Below are 15,582 nucleotides of genomic sequence, written 5' to 3' on the forward strand. Positions count from 1 at the left end.
TGGCTTGGAAGTTTCAGTTTTGAAAAATATTTTCAAAAGTGAAAAGAAGAATTCCAGCCCCTGGGCCCTGCTCAGCATCAACCCAACAGAGCAGCTGCTCTCACCCTGACCCTTCCTCATGGATTTCATGAGCTCCAGCCACCCCAAGGGGCTGACACTGGCTCCTCTCCCCCTTTCATTCAACTCCCTCTCCATCCCACCCTTTCCAGCTCTCATCACTGGGGAGACCGGGTAAACCGGAGCGAACACAGCACTGCCAGAGCCTTCAGTGTCGAACCATATCCCAGATGGGGTCTCCACTCAGGGCAGGGCAGGGCTGAAAGGTTTCACCTAGCCAAGCCCCCGCTACTGCTTCTAACCAGCCAAAGAGTGGCTGGCGCCCAGCATGCGTCTAGGCCCAGAAAAGCCCCTGAGCGGAGGTTTGTGGGGGTTTTTTGTAACGTTTATTAAAAACAACAGGAAAAAAAAAAGGGGTTTAAAAAGACCTTCCCAGCCCAGCCTCCCTCACTCTAGAGCCAGGAGTGGCTCCCTAGGTGCTGGGGGACACTTGCAGCCGGCAGCTCTGCAGTAGGGAGGGGAGGATAGAGCTACATCTCTCCCCCTCTTAAGAGAGGAATGATTCTCAGTGGGGCTTGGAGCCCCCCACCCCGCTGCATGCGGGCAGCCTTGGCAGTATTATGGCAGCCTGAGGACAGGTGCCAAGGGAAGCCCCAGGGAGGCCTGTGCAGATGCCCCCCAAGCCAGCATGGGGGACTGCTCTGTTGGCATGAGCCAGCTACTCTGGCCCCGGTAGCCTGGAAGGACAGCCCCACCTGCCCCCTCCACAGCACAGGGACGGATGCTCTTAGGGCACTGGGGCCAGCGCCGCCCATGCCCAGGGAACACAGCAGGCCCTGCTGCAATGCATCCCCCTGCCAAGGGGCACTAGGCACTCTTGCCCGCACACACAGCCAGCCAGGAGCCTGCTCCCCACTGTGCTGTCCCAGGAGCAGGTCCCCCACCGCCCAGGAGCCCTCCCCAGTGGGACACGCTGGCTTCTGAGTTAACAGTCTGAGCCACAGGACGCGCTGCCACCCCCAGCAGCCTTGGCCGCAGGCTGGGAGCACAAACGGGGGCCCAGGAACTGGCAGCCTGCCCGGGGGGGCGGGGGGCCATGCCTGGCACCACAACCACACACAACTTTAAGGCAACCGTCCTGTTTGGCATTGAGAGTAGGGGTTGGGTCCAGCGTGAGCCCCTCAGCCTCTCCAGGGGGTGGCGAGTCTGCAGTTCTGGGGGGTGACCGGGGGTGCCAGAGGGGCTAGAGAGGGCAGTGGGGCTCCTGTAGGTCACACAGCTAGGTGGGGAGAGGGGAATCAGCCCAGCCCTGACTATTGCCAGCCAGCACCTGGCCATGGGGGCCATGGGGGCCCCTTGAACAGCCCCATCCTGCCCTGCAGCCAGGATCCCCTCTCCCCTGTACACCGCAGGGCAGTCTGGGACAGCAGTAGGGGAAGCTAATGCTACAGAATATGTATAGCCCCGCAAGCCATAGGCTCCCGCCCCCGGCAAGGAGGTGGGACGACAGGGATATCCAGGCATCAGACCCCAGCTGTGGGATTCAGGGGCCCTTTGTGCTCCAGGCAGCATGGAGCTCATGGGCCCAGTGTTGTCCCCCCAGCTCCTAGCGACAGCTACAGCCTGTTCCCAAAGGGCTTCCGTGGGCAGGTGCCTCTGCCCTGCGTGGGAGTGGCTAGGTGGGCTGCCCGTGCCATGCATGCGGGCGCCTCTAGGAGTCCTTGAGCATGCTGATGCGGGCGTAGATCTTCAGCGCTGGGCCCAGCTTGATGTTCATGGCGCTCATGAGGTGATCCTCCTTCAGTAGCAGCAGGGCCTGCCCGTCGATCTCCTGGGCGCGGAACTCCTCCGCGATCTCCTGGCACCCTGCAGGGAGCCAGTGAGGCCATCAGAGTGGGTGCCAGCCCAGCCTTCCACCCACCCCTGCCCCCGGCCAGCTCTGCCCTCTCCGGGGAGCCATCACCACCTCCCTACGCCAAGCAGATCCGTGCTAGCTCAGTGCTGGATGGGAGCCTGAGCCAGTGCGGGGGAGCAGGACTGGCAGGGGGTGCTGTCCCCTCGCAGGCAGCCCCAGTTGTGCTGAAACTATCTTGGCAGAAAAACAGAACAGAACCTGATCACGTTACCCAGGCACCACGGCCACACCTAGCTCAGGGGAGCCCTCGCTGGGGTCCCCTGGCAGCTGTAACTGCCAACAGTGGTTTTGTTCCCGTCCCAATCTCCTGCTGTGAGCTGTTAAGTAGCTCCTGTGTCCCACCCCACAGGTGGCTGCAGTGCTCCCGAGGCAGGAGCAGGGAGTGCGCCGCAACCCGACGCCCCCCACTGGAAGGGCAGTCAGCACAGGGCTCTGGGGTGCCTCTTTTGTGGTGGAGGGAGATTGGGAAGACTCCTCCCTCTCAGGGAGGCCCAGACAAACCCTCTGCCTGGGTCCCGCAGGACAGGTCAGGGCATCTCACAGTGAGCAGGGAAGTGACAGGTGGGGCCGAAGGATGCTGGCAGCAGAGGCCAGGAGAAGTCAAGGGGTGCAGGAATGCCCCTGGGGGAACCCCTGCAGGATAGACTGACGCCTCAGACAGAGGGGGGTCAGTGGCCTGTCGGAGGCCCCAGCACTGGAGGCAGGCACTCAGTGTCAGCACAGGTGAGAGGGAGGGTGGGGTGATTGCTGAGGGCCCTCCTAGCCTGGCCAGCTGCTCTCAGATTTGGGGACAGAGTGGTTTGCTTTAGCTGAAACCTGCTGCCGAGCTCACTAGCTTCTCCCTGGAAGTCAAAGCCTGGTTCCCCGTGCTCCTTCCATGCTAACTCCAGCCCGCCTCGCTGGATAGCACAGAACAGCTGCTGGACTCCACCCCAGAGCTAGCTGCATGCCAGCAGTGGGCAAAGCAACACCCCAGACATGTAGGTCTCAAAGATCCCGCAGGCCCTGGCTGGCCCAGGGCCCATGTGGCAGGGAGGGTCCCTCACCTGGCAAGGAGCGGATGAATTCATAGACATCCTCCACATTCCACTTGGTGGGCTCGCTGGGCAGGAAGTGGTGCCCAATGCCCACAAGGTCCCGCATGTGCATGTCGGGCAGCTCCAGGTCGCGCTCGCCCTGCCGCCGGCGTGAGGTGGATGAGCTGGCCGAGAGAGGCGAGAGTGGCTCCTCGTAGCTCGAGTTATCGGAGCAGCGGCTGGAATCCTCCTGGCTGCGGTTGAGCTGGAGTGAGGCTGTGACGGAGAGCGGCACCGAGCCCGTGGAGAGGGACACTGGCGTCTGCAGGGGCAGTGGAGAGGTCAGCCTGTGGGGGGCCAGCCCCCCACCACACCATGCAACACCCACCTCCCCAGTCTCTTCTGCTCTGCAGACGATTGGGAGCCAGGACGCCTGGGTCCTATTGCTCCCTCTGGGGAACTAGGGCAGGACGCCTGGGTTCTATTGCTGGTGCTGGAGGGAGTGCAGTCTAGTGGTTAGAGGGCAGGGGGTGGAGCCCAAAGTCCTGCGTTCTAGTCTCAGCTTCAGCAGAAAGTTGATTGTCTGTCCAGAGGTTCTTAGGTTCTGTTCCCCCCCACGCCCTCTCAGCACATTGCTGGCCCTCCCTCCCGACTGGGCAATGGGGCTAACTGATGGTTAAGATCAACCTTTTACCCCCAATCGGGGATATTGCAGATTATGTATTCCTTATGCCATCCAATCCTACCCCGAATTTTGCACCCCTTGATAATCTGTACCTTATCCCCTGATAACCAGAAACTTCTACGCTTAAACTCTGTACCTTTTTTTTATTTTAGTTTAACATCTTAATAAAATTGTAGCCCCATCTGCCTGAGACCCTCCACGCACCTGCCCTCCAGCAGTGACTACCCCTCTCAGCCCTCAGGCGAGCAGGGGGTGCCTGCAGAGGTGCAGCGATTTACCAAGGGCCAATGGGTAGCCCAGGTCCTTGACTTCCAGGCTCATGCACTAGCTGCCTCCCGGGGATCCTGGGGGAGGGAAGGGGGTTAGGGTCACCAACCTGGGGGGAAGGCTGCAGCTCACCTGTTTCTTGGTGTCCTTGCTGAGGACAGGTAAGGCTCCCTTGCAGGTGCGGCGGCGCCCGTGTGCGGCCGCCCCCGGTTTCTGGAGCTTGCTGCGGTCAGGGTGGAAGAGCCCCACCCGCTTCGTGCACCCCACGTTGTACCTGACAGGGGAGCCAGGAGCGGGTCAGTGATGGGGTCTCAGTTCAGCGGCCTCACAACCCTGCCATACTCCCCACAGTGGCCGGATGAGTGCAGATGGCGCCTAGGGGAGCCCTGCACTAGGCAGATGCACCAGCCACAGCATAGCCCTGCCAGCATCCCGGCCCCCAGAGCCAACATTTTCGTGGAGGGGGGAGATCCCCTAGCCCCCGCATGAGGCAGATGATGCTGAGGGATGGAGTGGGACTCAGGGGCTTTGACCCACAGTGGGGATGACATGCACGAAGGGGTAGGGCAACGCTGGGTTGCCTTGCCCAGCGGCCGAGCTGGGAGTGCTGCCTGGTAGCGGGGTCAGGTGCCGCTCGGGGGGGGTGGGATGTTGGGGGGGTGTTGGTTGTCAGGCACTGCTCAGTAGTGGTTACCTCTTGGCACAGGCCATGGAGCAGAAGCGTTTGGACCTCTTGAACTTGTAGGCGAAGTCAACGCGGCCACAGAGCTCACACTTCAGCTTCGGGGGGTTCCCTTCCTCTTTGGATTCTGGGGACACAGCAGGACACAGGGACCAACAGACACACCTGGCTCTTAGTGACGGCTTGCACAAGCCTGGCATGCAGTGGGGTCTCAGCCACTGCCTGGACAGAGCAACCCTGCCCCCCTGGCACAGCCACCGCCCCCCCCCCCCCCCCCAGCACAGCCACCATCTGCAGTCCCCTGGGCCACAGGCCAGCACCAGCCCCCAGCACAGCCAATCCTCCCCCCCCCCCCCCCCCCCCCCCCAGGCCACCCACCATAGGCAAGGCCACTTCCCCGCTCCCCCTGGCCACACAGCTCCCCCAGCAGGCCACTCCTGGCAGGTGCCTCGGTTGCTCTAGGTGAGGGGGTGACTGTCCCTGACTGTTCCCTCCCACTCAAAGGCCAGACGAGGAGATACAGGCACCCTGCAGATGCTCTGGCTTTCAAATTGCTGGGCTCTCCCATGCCAGACAGGCAGGCCGGCCTGCCTCTGGGCGCCATGGGATCCTGCTTTTGGTGGGTGGGCGAATGAGTGTTATTCCTGGAGCCACGGGCCCGAGGTAGCAGCACATGTGGGTCTGCCCTACACAGGGATCCTGAGATGTTCTTGCATCTTAACCCAGCAGCCCTGAGGAGACTGGAGAACATCTGGGTATTGGGGGCGTCTCAGCCTTTACGTGTCCCCCCACCACCACTTTACCCACATTAGCAAACGGTTGCTGCACAATCGGCTTGAATGACTCAGCCCCTTTGCGTCCTGGCCCCCACTGCCAGACACCAGGCTGCCCCCAAACCTGGAAACCAGGCCAGGGTCCCAGGAAAGGCCCCAGGGGATAGGCCCTGGCCCCAGCCCATAAGCCTACAAGCTGAAGGTTGAGAGCACAGCTACCTCTCAGCTCCCTGCTTATCTGCCCTCCCCGCTTCTGCACTTCCTTTGTGGGTGAGAAAAGGGTGCTGAGGGTGGAGAACAAAGTGTTTTGCAGCCTTCATGGGCCCTCACAGCCCCTGGGAGAGGAGTCAGGATCATCATCCCCTCCCCCAAATCTTATGGATGGAGAAACTGAGGCACAAAAGGGGAACGTGACCTAGGAGGGTAGTGGCAGAGGCAGAAATAGAACCCTGGTCCCAGCTCTAACCATTAGCCTGTGCTCCCACCACCCTATTCCCTGCTGTCTCCTCCTCCCCCTCTTCCCAGTGGGAATAGTGTCAAGGGCTGCTCTGCCTGTGCTAGGGTGAAATGGCCATCCCATAGCACCCCCCCCTTTGATGGGGGCAGTGGGGAGGTTTGACCCTCAGCACCCACTGGGCTCTGAAGGGATCAGGCAGCCCCCGACCTCAGCTCTTAACGAATGTGACAGCTGCTCCCTCCCCTGACTAGTGGCGTGGGAGGATCAGTGGCAGGTGGCACAGTTCTCTAGCGCCTCTGCTGGCCGGGGCCTACCTTGCAGATAGGGCTCCTCCATTTCAGAGTCAGTGGTGGTTGTATTGTCCTGCTGTGGGAGTTTCTCGGCCAAAAGGCCCTGGGCATACTTCTTCTTGAGATTCCCCACGAGCAGTGAAGAGCGCCCCACCTGGAGAGCCGGAGACACAGGGCAAGACAGATTAGAGGGCTGCTCTGCCTGCAACCTCGGGCTGGCTCTCGGCAGGCCTCCAAAAACCCTGTGGTGGGCGGAAAGGAGGGGGCTGCTCCCTGCCCCTCTGGGGAGTTCGGCCTAGAACTCAGCTCCAAAACCACAGACCTTTGCTGTGGGAGTTGGAGGAGAGCTCCCCCAGCTGGCGGCAGTGGTAGGTCTGTCAGCAGCTCTGGGATGCAGCCACTGAAGGGCAACAGCAGTGACCCACCAAGTCAGGCTGTTCTGGTGGGCCAGCTAGGTGGGCAGGGGGATGCAGAGCAAAGCAAGGCTTCTGCTCAGGCCCAAGCATGCTGCCTCTGCCATGCTCCCTGCCGCACCAGCTGGCTCCAAGCTGAGCTCCTGGCCTGCATGGAGCTGAGTTACTCAGGGGCACGCCCTTGTTCGCACTGGCACAGCAGAAGCCCACTCGGGTTTGGAGGTGGAGCTGGAACTTTGCATATCCAGGCAAACTGGCATTAGAGGGTGCCAGGTCCAGAGGCTGAAACGATTTGCCCAGCCCCACACACTGGAAAAAGCCGCCCCTCTCCTGTGTCTCTAAGGTGCATTTCTCCCTCACACAGGGTGCAGCGATCTTTGCCTCATCCCTGCCTCCCCCCTTCAGCACCCAGCTCACGTGCTCAGTGCAGCCTCCCTCAGTCACGCAGTGTACACACCCAGGCCCCAATCCTGCATTACCCACCTGCTGCGAGCAGTCCCATCACAGTTATGCAGGATCGGAGCCTGAGTCGAAGGGCCGCATGAACACACAAGCATTAGTGAAATCCACCCCGGGCAGAAAGCCTCGGCACCACCGATATCCCGCAGGTTTAGGAGGGGCGCGTATCTCATGCGGGGCCTCTGTGCGGGGATGAATTTCATCTGCTGCAATTTGCAGAGTCTCACAGTTCAGTCACCTCTCTGCTTATTCTCCCCAGGGCGGGCTGGCTCCTGCCCTGCCAGCTCACCCGGGAAGACGGTCGAAGGAGGTTTTGGTTTTGTTCTGAGGAAAGTTGATCTTTTTCCTCTCGCTCTAAAGCGGCTCAACCATTTTCGCTCCAAGTGGAATATTCTCTTTCGGACAGAGACCAGGCTGAGATGAGACTGAGCAAGTTCAGAGTGGCTGGAACGGACCCCTTTACGCACAGCAGCTGCTGCTCTGTCCTCAGGAGCGCTTTACGCCATGCGCTGCTGGGCCTGTCGCTCCCTGTACCGACCCAAGTGCTTCGGCAAAGTGGGGGGAGGGGTCATATAAATAAGATTTCTACCCTCAGGCTGAAGCTCTGACTAGGCTCCAGGCCCCCCACCCCCAGTTCCTGAGCACTTCTTAGCTCTGCTAGGAAGCCAGACAAGTTAACAATAACTTTATTTACAAGGACCTTTAAATAAATATTGTAACAATAAAACTGATATCGATGCCCAGAAGTGTCCCCTGCCCCTCTCAAAGACAGTAACTGCCATTCCGCACTTTCACCTACAGCGCACGGTGAATCCAAGGGTTTCAAAGCACATCTGAAAACAGCAACAAGTTTGAATCGTAACCCTTTGCTTAGTGCTTTTCACCCCCGCCTCTCACAGCGCTTCCCAAAGTCTCATTATCCCCATGGCTCACATGGGGAAACAGAGGGAGAGCTGTTAAGGCCCCCATTTTCCAAAAGGGGCCTTGGATTTGGGGGGCCTCAGGTGCTCCAGTGGACACACCTAAGGCCTGATTTCCTGAAGCACTGAGCACCCTCTGTGGGCGTGCACCACCCCAGACAAGGCCCAAAGTGTCTAAAACTGGGCACACAAATTCAGAGGCCCCTTCTGAAAAGGAGCCTTACCCGGGATCACCCGTCAGTGGTAGAGCGAGGACTGGAACTCAGAAGTCCTGACCCCCAGTCCTGTGCTCTAACCATTAGACCACCTGGCCCAGAATAGCACCCCACTGTGGGGGCAGCGTCTGCTTCTCTCACAGCAGAGGTGAGCGCCCCCCTCAGGCTGAGCTGCAGCACAGCAGTGACTGGAGGCCTATGCTCAGCTGGCTCCTGCTATCGTCAGGGAAACGCAGAGCGGGAGCGGGACCTGCGCGTGCGCCAAAGCGAGAACACAAAAAGAGAACAGGGTAAAGGGGGGAAAAGAAGAAGGTGCGTACCGGGAACGGCTCTGCCCCCTCCTGGATCACAAACCCTTCGATAACATGCGTCAGGACTTGTGGTTTCACAATGGCCTGTGGTGGTTTATTCTCACCATTCTGGGGGGCAGTGCCAGCAACAGTAGAGGCAGAGTTTCCGTTCCCTGATGTCATGCCGGGGCTGCTGGGGTCGTTCTGCACATGAACACGGTCCTGTCCCGGCTCTGCAGGGGGGAGACGAGATTGAGCTGCAGGGGTGGGGCTTGCAGAGAGACACACAAATACACCCGCGACTGGTGACACACACAGCGATGGGTGCGCCCTGCCACACAGCAGAAGGCAGCCAGCTCGAGCAGTGACAGCATACACACACAGATAGGAGTGGCAGGGTGGGCCAGGCCTCCCATCCCCCTGCTCTCCCAGGTGGGGTGGGCATGTGGCAAGGCGGTTGATCTTAGCCTGTGCGGGATCTGCCCCTCTGTTCCATTCAGGCCTCTGCACCGTTCAGTGGGGCAGCCATTACCATACAGCTGACTCCCCGGCTGTTCCCCAGGGCAGGATGAATGGGCCCAGAGCAGCGAGTCACATGGCACCCTCCCCCCCCCGGCCGGCCAGCCGGCACACACAGGCTGGATTGTATGCAGCTGAATGCTCTCCAAGAACCCCCATGCGCAGAGTCAATGGACAGAGCTCACTCCCCTCCAGCTGGGACTCTCTCAGGCACAATGAACAGAGGGGAGCACCAGGAGGTCTGTGGGCAGCTGTCTCCACTGTGCCCAGAGGATCTGGAATTAGAGGGGCCCGATCTCTACAGGGGATACACTACAATACACCAGATCCTGTGCACAGCCCCCCCCTCCCCCCAACTCCATCACTCCTGGCACTTAAACCAGGGTAGGCAAGCAATGAAGCATGGGGACCCCATCCCCCATGGGACCATACTGACCATCCTTCTCTGACCACCTAGGGGCCTAGACAGACACCAGAGCCCTACCCCCAGTGCCAGGCAGCAGGCCTCTCCAGCCCCTCACCTCTGCCAGCCTCCTCCTGCTACGGGAGGGCTCAGCTGGCCAGGGCAGCGTGCGGGAAGCAGGGCCAGCTGGGATGGGGGTGAGAGTCTCTGGGTGCTCCGAGGAGGCTCCCGCATATAATCTGGCACGAAAGGGATCCCTGCCAAGTAGTGGAGCGATTCCCCCTCTGCTGCAGCCCCTGGATGCTGTCTTAAGTGCCCCCTGCTCCCCTGGCATAGGAGGGTCTCTGAGGGGCAGGGCAGGGCCAGCATCATGGAGAACACAGAGATACTGGATTGATCCAGACTGCAAAGCTGTCCAGGGCTACTCTAGGTTATGCTGCGGCCAGCCCTGATACTAAGGTGAGGAGAGCGGTATAAGAATCTGTAGAGAACAGGAAGGGCTGCCTAGCCATTAGCAGAGCCTCAGCCCTGGCTGCTCCACACAAGGAGGAGCCATTAGAGTGCAGGGCCCACGAACTGGTTACGGAGCCTTTGGCTGATAGAGGGTGGGGGGGCGGGCGGGCGGCTTAAGGCCAGACTCTCAGCAGAACAGGCACACTGTGGATCCAGGGCCCGTGACGTCCAAGCCCCTCCCTCCCCCCGCAACAGCATCCCCTCTGGGTCAGGGCTGAAACATAAAGAGGCCACATGCGTGGGATGCCTGTCCCACCACCAGACCATTTAACAGAGGTTGCCATGCTCGAGCAAGCACTCAGCACTCGTGCCCCGAGGCGCTGCTCCGGCCACCTGGGCAGGGGCTAGGCTGCGAGAACAGTGCTAGCAGGGCACAGGCAGGGGCTTTATGGCATCCGTGTACAGCAGGGCCCTGGAGGCACTCACCTCTGTCTTAACAGCAGGGAGCCTTTCCCATGGCAAAGCTGTGCCACCCCCCAAGTTACCAAGGCGCCTCTTCTCAGTAGGACTGTGCAAAGTAACGTCCCGGGCAGAGCCAGGGCTGAGAGCACGGCAAGGCAGCTCTGTGGGCATGCAGCGCCAGCACGTAGCAAAGTATTATTCACTGAAGGAAATCTGCCTTGGACTACGCTACCCAGAATCCCTCACAGGAAGCACAGTGTGGACTCAGAGCAGCAGCCTGGTGATTTGCTTGCTGCAAACCTTGTGGTTGCAGCGGGTCCGGGTCCTAACCCCTACATGTCTGGAGAACAGCACAGGCCAGGGCAGGCCTGGTTCCCAGCAGAGCTGAGCCCCATGGGTGTGCGCCAACCCCTGCAAAGGAGCCTCTCTTGTCCTCATCAGTGCACCTTACGTCCATGGCAGGGGGAATCGCTGCCTGCTCCTGTCCTTCCAGCCCACTCACCCTTTCCCTCCCCAGAGGTTGGCATTTTCTTCTCCCTCCCTCCACCTCCACCCCTGCCTTCCCAGCAAACATCAGTCATTAAACATTAAACACATGCAGGGGGAAGGGGCCCAGTGTGGCTGGGAGCAGGAGGTTCCCAGAACCGGCATGCCGCTGGCTGGGCCCAGCCCCTGCTAGAGTCTAATTAGCTCTTAGGAGGACAGTGTGGCGAGGCTAAGGCAGGGCAAGCAGGCTGTGGTTTAACTTACTGCCCTGGGGAAGGGGTGGAAGCGGGCTGCCACGGCTGCTGAGCATGGCTGTGGGCTGAGCGCTGGGTATGAGTAGGTGGGTTCAGACTGTGGGTGCGTGTGCAGATCGCACAGTCTGTGCACTACGCTAATGAGGGGAGCAGGTGGGAGTGGGGTGGGCACAAGAGATGGGGCAGCAGGAGGCAGAGGCGGGGGCTGAGAAACCTAGAAAAGTAGGGCTGGAAGGGGCCACTAAAGATCATCTAGTTAGCCCCCTCCCCCCAGGACGGGGCCAACAAAACACCACCTGTGCAGAGTCTGCAATTAGAGAACCCCACATCTCTGCCTAATGGCTGGAATTGAGGGTCCTCCCCCTACTGCCCCCCACCCCCTGCAGCTGCAGCCCCACTCCCCTCTCAGGCTGGCCCCTCAGCCCCCGCCACATTACAGCGCAGTGGGCAGGACAGGGCACTCAGGGCGATGAGAGGAGAGCGGCACAGACCCAAGGCTCTGAAGAGGAGCCTGAGCACAGGCTAGGACCCTCTGTACTCCCTATAGCTCAGCCACAACCGGGTGGAGGAGGGACACAGGGAGGCTCCTCTCGAACACTGAGGTCCTGCCCTCTTCCCCCATGGGGGCAGAAGGGATGGCGCAGTGCTAGCAGGAGAACATGACTAACGATGCAGGAGTCAGGGTCTCTGCCCATTGCCAAGGAGGAGGAATGACACTCAGCCCCAGAATGAAAAGGAAGATTGACAGGATTGACAGGGAAGCCAGCTGAGGGTGGCTGGGAAGTAGCAACAGAATGGGGACACCAGAACCCCTGTCTCCGCTCAGAGAAGGGTCTGTGTGATCAGAGGTCAGCAGGTGGGGTGACTAGAGATGCCAGAAGGGGGAACGGACTGAGCCTGGAAGCGGCTGGAAAGCCTGTGAGGTTGGGTGCAGCGCTCCGCATCACAAGGAGTCCATGGAGTCCAGCCCCAGCAGGGCCCCCCCAGACCATGGGTTGTGCCGCTGATAGGGCTAGACAGACAGACAACACAGACAGAGGAAGGAACAAACATGTTCAGGGTCACTGATTGCCTTGAGGTTCCTGGGACTGGGAGCAAAGCGGAAGCCTGAGTTAAGGAGAACAATGGCCCCGAGGAGCCAGGCCGAGGAGGGAGTCCACATGCTTCAGGGGGTTTCCTCGAGCAAAGGCCAAAGGAGATGGCAGATGGGGATGGAGAGATTTGGGAGCAAGTCCCAGGAGCTGCTGGGCAAGGAGACGATCCAGGTCAAAGCAAGCAATAGGGCACCCCGGGGACAGGGAGCCCAGACCCCAGGGCAGGCCTCTCCAGGAACAAAGGATGAAGTATTAGCAAGTCCAGAAGCAGACCAGACTGGAGACTCCAGCTGCTCCAGCCCAGGGAGATCAATTGCATCAAAAGCCCAGCTGGGACTGATGCTGTGAGATAAGATACAAGGCTCTGGCCACCCAGGAAGTGCAGTCCCGGTGCTGGGGGAGCCATGCTCTAGGGGAGACTCCTGCTGTGCTAAGGGCGCTTGTGGCAGGGGGTAACCCTCTGTGCTGACATGGGGCATCTCTGCAACACTCCCCTAGGAGAAAGCAGCATTTACAATCGGAGTGGCCACGGACAGCTCAGGCTGGTCAGTGCTGGGGGTGGGGTGACCTTTGTTTTCTCCTGCACACCCCTTTAACATCAGTGTCATGTTGCAAAAAGTTGCCAGAGGCCTCCATGCACTGCAGGGGGAGTAGCATCATTCCTCCCTGAGCTAGCGTACCCCCTCCAGGAGCAAGAGGGGAGCTGTCTCCATGGCCCAATCATCCTTTTCTTTTCTGCAGAGGCTGCCAGACAAGCGGCCCCAACAGTGACAGCTGCGAGGATGGATTTCTTGTCATGTGGACACCTGTCAGCTGAGACCCCTCAACTCGTTGCATATAGAGGCTCCTGAAGCTATTTGAGAGCAGCACTCCTCTGTCACTACCAGCCTGGGCTAGAGTCAAGACTCTAACCCTCTGAAGCAGCCAGCCCCCCTTCCTGCCGCACAGTGAGCACTCCAGGGACCCCACCAGCCCCTCTGAGATCAGAAGCAGAAGAGACACAGAACAGGGATCCTTTGGGGGCTGGGAAATCCTCACCAGAAAACCCCATGCTCACTGCCTCCCCCATCACCATCCATGCAGCAGCACTGCAAAATGCACTCTCACTACACTCCGCCAGGCTGGGAGCAGAGGGAAGAATGGGGCCTGGCACATGCCAATACGCTAGGCTTATGGACCAGGCCCTATCCTGCCCCTGCTCCCTGGCATGGGTTACATGCAGCTCTGATCACAGTTTGGCAGTTTCAGCTGAGTGGCTTGTTCACGCTCTACTTGGAGGCTGGTGTGAGGAGCTGGCTCTTGAGTTTTCAGCCACCTAATTACGTCCAGGCCTGTAGTTGGTTGTGGCTCACTCTGCATCAGCACTGAACGCTGAATACTTCTGGGGCCCAATGCCTGACGGTGCTGGTGCTCCCAGCAACAGGTGAAGTCACTGGGAGCTATGGATGCTCAGCTCCTTTGAAAGCCAGGTCAGGAATGTGCGTGCACACGGGTTCCAGCAGGTTCTAGATCTGGGCGTTGCCAGACAACCTGCTCCATCCGGATCTGGCTTTTTCCAGTCTGCCGGGGCCAGCTACAGCTTCCATCTAGCAAAGATGCAACACACGCAATCCACCCACCAGCCTGGTCGCCCGACCCACGTGAGCCCCAGGGCACAACCACCCTCCCCCATTGTTCACACGCTGCACAGCGCCGGAGGGGCAACTAGTCCGGCCCGGGACTAGCAGCCTCCCCCGCCAACCCCCTCTCGTGCGCCAAGGAGGCGGCCCCCTGGGCTGCTCGGAGCCGAAACGCCCATGGCCCCTGCGGCCCCATGACGAACAGCCACCGGCAGCTGGGGTCGCCCGCCCCGCGTGTCCCCCGCTGACCCCGGGAGCCGAGCTCGCAGCGCGCCCCGCGCTCGCTGGGTCCGGCGCCCTCGAGCACTGACCTGAGCGACTCAAAGGCGCGGCGGCCGGTCCCGCGATCCCGCCAGGGGGCGGCCCCCCCGGAGCCCCATCTCCGGAACTAGCGCTCGGCACGAACAAAGGGCCGGCCCCGCTGCCGCTCCCTGCGCCCTGGCGCTACGGCTGGGAGCGGAGCCAGCTCCGGCCCGGGGCACCCAGCGCAGCCTCCGGCCTCCCGCGCCGGCGCATCGGGGGAGGTCGAGACAAAGGAGCCGCCGCCGATGCCCCGCCGGCCCCGGGGTCGGGCTGCCTCCCGCCGCGCTCTAGCTCCGCGCTGGCGCTCACAGGGCGCCCATCACCGGGCGGCCGCGGATCGGACCCACGCTGCGGCTGCGGCTCCCGGGCGGCGTCAGGCGGCGGGCGCGAACGGCCGCATCCCCCGGGCCGGCCCAGGCGGGGCGGCCGCGCTCAGCCGATCGGGCGCCGGGCGAGGCGGTGGCGGGCGGCGCGGACAATGCGGGAGCGCGCAGCCTGCGCGGGGGGAGCGGGCAGGGCGCGGCGGCCTCTTTGTAAGGCCGCCCGAGCCACGCACGCGAGGGCTGCCATTGGCCGCCCGGGCCGGGCCCGCCCCCACTCCCTGCGCGAGGCGCCGCTTGCGCCCGCCCCCTCCCGGGGGTTCCACGCGGGGCAGGGCCCGGCTGGCCGCGCCGGGGGAAGCGGCTCCGCGCGGCGAGGCCCGGGGGCCGCAAGGGAGGGTCCGGGCGCGGGCAGCAGCCCCTGCGCCGCACAGAGCGCGCCCCTTTCCCGCGGCCTGCGCGCAGAGAGCCCGGGGGGCACCGGCGGCAGCCCGGGGCCCTGCCCCTGCTCGGTGGCCACGAACGGCTCCGTGGCTGTGCGAGGCCGGGCACGGGCGGAAGAGCAGCGGCCGGCGGTGCCGGGAGGCGGCTGGCGCACAGCGCAGCAGGGAGGCCCTCGGCTCTTTGCGGGGTGGCACGTCTCCATGGCAGGGTAGCCGGCTGCGGGGGAGCGGCGCAGTCTGATGCTGTTAAGGATTGTCAGCTGTGTTACTAGTTATTGTGTTTAAAATTGTACCATAGCCTGTAACCATGAATAAACTATCATAATACACAATACCCACCCCCCACACGTGCTCTCTTCACAAACCCACCCACTGTGCGCAGACACACTCCCGTGCACCGTTCTCAGACACACTGCACACACCCTAGATGTCAAATCAGGCACTTCCACAGACAGCAGGTACATGCTTGATAATTCCATTATATCCTATCCTCTGTGGGTGTCACAGTGTGAGGTACAAGTCTGATGGCCTGAGCACAAGGCTGGGCACCAGGGACCCCTGATTTCTCAACTCGGCCCTAACACTGGCTCCTTGTATAAGAGCAAAGCCCTTTGCTGCTCCGTGCCTCAGTTTCCCCATCTGTAAAAGCAAATGTTTGCAGAGTGCTCTGGACATGTAAAGTACTTTGTAAATATACTGAGTCAGGATATTTGTGTATTATAAATGTAATGGAGCCCTGTCTTTGGAATCCTGCCTTCCAATTGGTTCCTGCACCAACCTCACTGCT

At 61.1% G+C, this 15,582-nt stretch overlaps 1 protein-coding gene across 8 annotated transcripts in view; it reads right to left on the reverse strand.

Moving 5' to 3' along the window:
- Positions 1 to 420: 420 nt before the first annotated feature.
- The window catches only part of PHC2 (polyhomeotic homolog 2), a 132,731-nt gene continuing 117,569 nt past the window's right edge, over positions 421 to 15,582 (reverse strand). For 6 of the 8 annotated variants that reach the window (XM_043531751.1, XM_037881204.2, XM_043531750.1 and 3 more), the window contains 6 exons: positions 8,470 to 8,672; positions 6,167 to 6,296; positions 4,635 to 4,749; positions 4,073 to 4,214; positions 3,019 to 3,310; positions 421 to 1,923 (listed from right to left, as the gene is read on the reverse strand). In XM_043531751.1, coding sequence (XP_043387686.1) covers positions 1,769 to 1,923; positions 3,019 to 3,310; positions 4,073 to 4,214; positions 4,635 to 4,749; positions 6,167 to 6,296; positions 8,470 to 8,672 — 1,037 coding nt within the window. In that variant the 3' untranslated portion in view covers positions 421 to 1,768. Of the gene's footprint in view, positions 1,924 to 3,018; positions 3,311 to 4,072; positions 4,215 to 4,634; positions 4,750 to 6,166; positions 6,297 to 8,469; positions 8,673 to 10,300; positions 10,430 to 14,040; positions 14,513 to 15,582 lie in introns of those variants that run through there. The other 2 variants (XM_037881207.2, XM_037881208.2) reach the window with 2 other exon arrangements.

The sequence above is a fragment of the Chelonia mydas genome, chromosome 18 (assembly GCF_015237465.2).
Source record: "Chelonia mydas isolate rCheMyd1 chromosome 18, rCheMyd1.pri.v2, whole genome shotgun sequence".
NCBI lineage: Eukaryota > Metazoa > Chordata > Testudines > Cheloniidae > Chelonia > Chelonia mydas.